At 49.6% G+C, this 6,464-nt stretch overlaps 1 protein-coding gene across 1 annotated transcript; it reads left to right on the top strand.

Annotated features, from left to right (window-relative positions):
• Positions 1-371: 371 nt before the first annotated feature.
• ERP29 (endoplasmic reticulum protein 29) lies at positions 372-5,607 on the top strand. Its single transcript, XM_068911438.1, has 3 exons — positions 372-590; positions 2,397-2,535; positions 3,671-5,607. The coding sequence occupies exons 1-3, from the start codon at positions 465-467 to the stop codon at positions 4,171-4,173; spliced, it is 768 nt and encodes a 255-aa protein (XP_068767539.1). The 5' UTR covers positions 372-464; the 3' UTR covers positions 4,174-5,607.
• Positions 5,608-6,464: the final 857 nt, after the last annotated feature.

The raw sequence follows: 6,464 nt of genomic DNA, 5'->3' as shown, positions 1-6,464 counted from the left end.
CCGTTCCAAAATTGCATTTGTATTTTGCAGTCGCTGATAACCACGACTTTATTTTAACCGCTGTTAGTCTAAAGGGGGGGGGGGTTGTTGTCTCCACAGCCTTAACCGAACTTTCTCCCCCTGGTTGCTCACTGTAACTGAGGGCAGCAGGAGCTGCGCTACGCCTCAGCCTTCCGCCGCGATCCGTGACACAGCGGCCAACGAGCCGCTCGAAACGGGAGGGGGCGTTGGTTGGTTCTAATTTACGTAAAAGCGGGTTTCGTTACCGCTGAGCTTGGCTGCCTGCCTCTCCGTGGCGACGGGCCGCAGGTAAGCGAAGCCCTCGGCCGCCGCCGCCGGGGCCGGGCCCGCCCTGAGGCGGGGCGGGGGGGCGGGGCGGGCCTCAGCCCCGGCGGCGGCGGCCGGCGACACCGCGCGCGCGCCCACGTGACCCGCCGGCAGCGCCGCTCGCTCCGCGCTCCGCCATGGCTGCTGCTGCTGCGGCGGCCGCCGGCTGCCTGCTGCTCTGCCTGCTCGGCCTGGCGCTGCCCGGCGGCAGCGCGCTGCACACCAAGGGCTCCGTGCCCCTCGACACCATCACCTTCTACAAGGTACCGCCGCGGCGCGAGCGGGCGGTGGGAATGGGGGAAGGCACCGTCCCGCCGCCGCCGGCGGGGCCATGTGCGGCGGCGACGTGTAGCGGGGGGAGCCTCGGCGGCGGGCTGGGGTCGGCGGCGGGGCACCGGGCAGGGAGCGGGCCGCGGGGGCCGAGCTACCCGCCGGCCCGGGGCTTCTCGGCGGTTGTGGGGAAGGTGGGTGGGGGGGGAGCGTTGGGGCTCGCTGAGCGGCCGCAGAGCCGGCCCGCCGCGGCACAGCCAATGGGAGGCGGCGGCTGCAGCAGGCAGCCAATGGGCGCGCTCCAAGTGGATCCGAGGCGCGGGGAGCCCGGCCGGGCGCGCGGGCGCGCCGCAGCGGAGCCGCCGCCGGCGCCGCCGCCCGTGCGCCGGGAGCTGGACGGAGCCCCGCGGCAAGACCTTGCGCCGGAGCGTCCTTTGCCTGGGCCCGTTTCACTCTTTTTTTTTTTTTTTGTCTTCCCTTAAACAGCAACAGACTTCTGTGTCAGAGCGAGGTCTTGCACGGTTCTTCCCTCCCCCCCGCTCCAAATCAAGTTAAAACGTAAATACCTTAACCGAGTTAGGCAGAAGGGTTTCTGTCAGTAGCTGATGGAGGCCGCTAGCGCTGCGAAAGATGTCGAGAAGCCCAACTTTAGGAAGAGGGAAGGAAGCCTTATTAAAAGATATCAGCGCGTTATGGGACCGAAGCATGTGCTTTGGCAACGTGAACTGAAGAGACAATCAGCTGAGCTGGTCAAGTAAACATCTGTCCTAAACAGACTGCTCAGACATGAGCAAATATTTCTTGCCATAGATCAGCTTCCCCCAAACATGATTTTTCTGCTATAATAGGCCATTTTTGATGCCTTTACACTACTGTGCTCTGCAGTCCTTCGCTGCTTCTAGCTCTTTAGCAACACAGCGGGATTTGAAGTAATTGACAGTACGCTGTAAGAAGGACATTAAAGACCATCAGAAATGGCAAAGTTTTAATAGATGCGATATTAAGCTCTCATGAGGAAGAGTACTAATAAGCTGCAAGTGATCAACAGGTCTAGAGCTAAAGACTTTTTGCAAGCGTTGCAGCCAGCTGTTCTGTCGGTACTTGAATAGTGCCTGCGGTGGACTTTGTAGGTTGGAACCGGTGTTGCAATCTGTGTTCACTAGAAAACATTTTGCAAGGTCTTCTCATGGAGGGAGAAAAGAGCCCAAACCAGGTGGCAGATCCGTTTCCAAACTCGTTCGAAAGGGCAGTGTCATCATCGAAAGGGCAGAGCAAAATTCAAAAGCAACAGCCCAAATGAAGTGGGATCAGTGAAGATACTGAGTCTCAGTTTACTGAACCCATATGCCACCTCCTTCTGACCAGCATTTTAGCTCCCTCCCCATACCTTCTGTGAGCACAGCTGTAGCTCTTGTGCTGAGACACTTCAGAATGGCTTTCTATTTGGCCTCTTAAATGTCCTGCTGGAAGTTGAGTTGACTTCCTTCCAAGATGATAATCAGGTTTAAAGTAAATAAGCAAATCATGGGTATAATTAAAGCCCTATAATTAAAGCCATCAGATCCCCTGAATATACCATGTAGAATCTTTATCATCTGATGTAGGAATACATATGCTCACCCGTTCCTTTTTCCACACTGCAATGAGTCAGTTTTCAGAGTGTGTAATTATTAAATTTCCATTTTCCTTCTGCATCTGCTTATTGCTTAGGAAAATGAGAACAAGCTAAAGCAGCCATATATGACTTAGAGTTGCTCGAACGTGACATGTTAAAGATGCCTTTTTTTTTCTTGTTCTAGGTAATTCCAAAGAATAAGTTTGTCCTTGTGAAATTTGATACACAATATCCTTATGGTGACAAACAAGATGAATTTAAAAAGCTGGCAGAGAGCTCAGGCTCCAGTGAAGATCTTTTGGTGGCTGAAGTGGGAATATCAGGTGAGAAACTCTGAACAGATTGGTACAATACAGGTTAGCACAGAGGAAATAAAGCTCACTGGGATTTCTGCTCCGTATAGGCTTTGAGGTAATTCTGAAAATGAGAAATTAGACTGGCCCAGCCCAGTCAGACTAAAACATTGAATGTGCCTAGTCTGGCTAGTAGCAAAACTGCCTGCTCTGTGCCTCCTGTGCTGCTTATCTTATTTCGGCTGGTTAATGAAGCAAGTCAGCCCACGTTGCTAAATTGAATGCCACCCTTCTCCTTCAGTTTTTTGTTTTATTTTTTTCCCAAGAGAAACCTTTTGGTTCCTTTCCAGGGGACAGGCGTTACAAGAATCGTGTTTTAGCCTGGTCAAACAAAACTAATGCTATATTAATTCAGTATAGGAAGCCCTCCATTTATTGCTGATAAAGCACAGACAGTGGTTTGCAATACGGCTGGTGTAGCTTGATGTTCTTGTAATTAGCTTTAAGATAAAAGCAATAAAGAGTGAATCACTATCGCCTTTCTTGTTCTTGCTTTGTAGGTAGAATTAAGAATGTAAACTTACAGGAATTGTCTTACTGGAAAATTTCACCCAGGCTGACATCTCTAAACATGCGTGATTTTACCTAAGTAGACTAGTTGCAATCCCTTTAAATTATGCTTTCTCTCCTCAAGAATACATGCAATTTATGTAAGATTAGATAATCTCTTGTAGCTTGGCTGAATAAAACGTGCAAGCGTATGCACTCTGCACTTAGATTTAGAGGAAATTCCATTCAACCAAAAATCAAATAAAATCAATTAATAGCGCAAAACAAGAAAAAAAATTACTATTGATTTCCCATAAGGAGGACCAAGCTTGTGGGTGGAGGTTTGCTGATATCCTTAGACTATCACAGTCACAACAGAGTACCACTAGAATCTTGTATTTTTCTTTGGAAAATCTAGCAATGGTTCACCTTGCACAAATGAGTTTCTGGAGTGTTTTTGTTTCAGTGTATGGCCTTTCCCTGCAAAAAGGTTATTAGGAAGTGTTGAAACTATAGTGATGAATGTTCCGTCGTACTGGGGAGGAAACAATCCTAAATTAATTTTTTGTTTTGATTAACATGCTATGCTTTTTTGTGTTTTGTTTTCTCTTGACAGATTATGGTGATAAGCTGAACACTGAGCTGGGTGAAAAATACAAGCTGGATAAGGACAAATACCCTATTTTTTACTTGTTCCAGGATGGTGACTTTGACAACCCCTTACCTTACACTGGGCAAATCAAAGTCGGGGCTATTCAGCGCTGGTTGAAGAGTAATGGCATCTATTTGGGGATGCCAGGCTGCCTGAAAGAATACGATATGCTGGCCAGCAAGTTTGTGAGCACCGCTGAAAAATCAGAACGCCAATCCCTCCTGAAAAGGGGGCAAGAAAGTTTAGAAAAAACAAAAGAAACCGATAAGAAGTCAGCTGAGCAATACTTGAAAATTATGAGCAAGATACTGGAGCAGGGAGAAGAATTTGCTGCTAATGAAGTTGTCCGAATCACAAAACTGATTGAGAAGAACAAAATGAGTGACGGAAAAAAGGAGGAGCTCCAGAAAAGTCTCAACATCCTTGCTTCTTTCCTGAAAAAGAATAATGAAAAAGATGAGCTCTAGTATGTTGGAGAACTTTGTACAAGCTGTGAAACACTGGCAGAATCCTAACCAGTTCTCCTTACACAGGCAAGCTTCCCATTGACTTCAAGAGAGCAGCAGATTTCCTTCTGATATTCTCAGTTCTTTAGAAGATCAAGAGAAAGACATTCCTAAAAGAAGAAAAACCAAGTATTCTAAACGTTTTAAAAATTACCTTAAAGCAAGATGCCAGTATTGTGTAATATTATTAAATAACAGTGTTAAAGTAATCAAAAAAAGCACTCGATTGGCCTGAAGCACATTCCTGGTGGTTTTTACAGCTGTTCCCTGACAAATAACAGCAAAACTCAGTCTCACATTCCGTCTTACATGCTTTAAAAGGTACAGACTTGGTGCCCCTTTCATTCCCACCTTTTCCTGTTTTTTAGCGCTCGCCTGCTTCGTTCTCCTTAATCTCCTCCTCCTCATAGGTGTTGTTTGCCCAGTAGTACTACTTGTTGTCTTGTTTCCCTTACCTGTTGTTGACTAAGTGACCTGCTGTTTCCTTTTTCTGCCTTTTCCTTCGGTGGCTTCCGTCTCTGTTTGTCTTGGGAATCAGCCAAATGTTGGCACACACAGTAAAGACAGGTTCTCTGCATATCCGAACTTGCTCTTCATCTGGCCAGAGCAGCCATTACAGGGAATGTTCTCCTGAAATCTTTTTTTGATATCCTGACAGTGAGTTATTTAAGTTCATGCAAGGGCCGAATCCTTCTGAGGTGCTATTACGCTTAGACTTGCCAGAGTTTATGCAAAACTGTGATTTTTGTCAAAAGCTTCTAACTTGGGCAAATCCAGGTGAATTTCTTGTGGTGGAAAAGCACATCTGATGCATGTGCTTTTCACCTGTCCTTCCTATCCAAACTTCACTTCCCTAACTCAAAATATGTATGTGGGAGAGGGAGACAATAAGGACACTTGGAAATTTTTGAGCGGTAGTTAATATGAATGAAATATTTTTTTTTCTAACCTTGTCTTCAAAAATGATTGACGCTATCAAGCTAAAGCTTCAACAGCATTTGGCAGAGTTCTAAATATTTGAAAATAAGACCTTATAACAGAAAGGATGAGCATTAATGCCCTTATGACCCCCCTCTATAGTATTTTAGTTCGGGTACCTAAGTCCAGTGATTAGCTCAGTCGTAGAAACTGTTATTGCATGTGGTGTTCGTACTGTGTGGAGTTCAGACGGCTGCTGTAGGATGCTGTGCTGCTGATGAGGGTTTCAGAGTCTGGAGAGAAATACGTTCTGTGCGTTTTACCTTAAGACTGTGCTTTAACCTAAGCAAAACTGATCTCCATGGGAGCTTTGCTGCCTTTTGAAACCTGGGGTGGGTACGAGGAGTAGATAGCCCTGCAAGATAAAATGTATTAATACATGTTACAATAAAAAAAAAAAATTCTGGTTCCAATTAACAGCTGTTCCTTACACTGCTTTCTAGAGAAACTGCTGCTGCCTTCTGGGGCTAATGGGGAAGGCAATGGACGGTTCAGCCAGGAGGTGATGCCACCTAGAAGAGAGAGGAACGCCCCAGAGCTGAGGGGTTTATAGCGAGCTGTGGTGGCACATCCCTCTGGCCCGGTACGCTTTCCCCCTTGGGAGGAGGAAGCCTGCTCTGTAGGCTTCCCCTGGTTACCCCAGGCTTCAGGGAACCCCCGAGGCCCTAAAGACGAGGCTCCCTTCGCGGCGGGGGCGAGACGCCCCCTCAGAGGCGCCGCCACCCGCGGGCTCGCGCCCCCTCAGAGGCGCCGCCAACAGCCCGCCGGGGGCGCGCGCGCGCACACCCCCTCACGGCTGGGCCCGCCCCCGCCCGCCCGTGACGTCACCGAGAGGCGGTGCTCTGGAGGCGAGAGGAGCGGAGCGAGGGGGCCGGCGCGAGCTTGCTGCGGCGGGGGGGGAAAGGGGGGAAGCTAAGCAGGGTCGCCTCGGGTCAGGTGCTGGAGGGGAGGCCGAGCGTGAGGGCAGATGCGGCGTCGGGACATGTGGCGTAGAGGGATGGCAGGGAATTTCTCCTGTAAACCTTCGTGGGCTGCTGTGATCAGCCTGACTCGGGGTCGCCGTCGCCACCAGAGCGTGACAGAGCCAGCCGTATCGCAAAGTGGGGCAGGCGCCGGGCAGCAGTTTGTACCACGGCTTAATTAGATCACGGAGTAATTGGACTCCCGGCGCTCTCTCTGGCGCAGCCCCAGCTCGGGGCCGCGCTAACCGAGACCGGGCGGCTCCGGGACCCCCGGGACGGGCCCCGGGCGCAGGCGGCTCTGGCCGGGCGGGG

Source organism: Struthio camelus, chromosome 17 (genome assembly GCF_040807025.1).
Source record: "Struthio camelus isolate bStrCam1 chromosome 17, bStrCam1.hap1, whole genome shotgun sequence".
In the NCBI taxonomy this organism is placed as follows: Eukaryota; Metazoa; Chordata; class Aves; order Struthioniformes; family Struthionidae; genus Struthio; species Struthio camelus.
This window is presented reverse-complemented; position numbering and strand designations above follow the sequence as displayed.

Excerpts from the sequence above, each read along its gene's own strand:
- ERP29 (XM_068911438.1), top strand. The coding sequence starts at position 465 with ATGGCTGCTGCTGCTGCGGCGGCCGCCGGCTGCCTGCTGCTCTGCCTG. Across the intron at positions 591-2,396 it reads ACACCATCACCTTCTACAAG|GTAATTCCAAAGAATAAGTT; the intron begins GTACCGCCGCGG and ends TTCTTGTTCTAG. Across the intron at positions 2,536-3,670 it reads GGCTGAAGTGGGAATATCAG|ATTATGGTGATAAGCTGAAC; the intron begins GTGAGAAACTCT and ends TTCTCTTGACAG.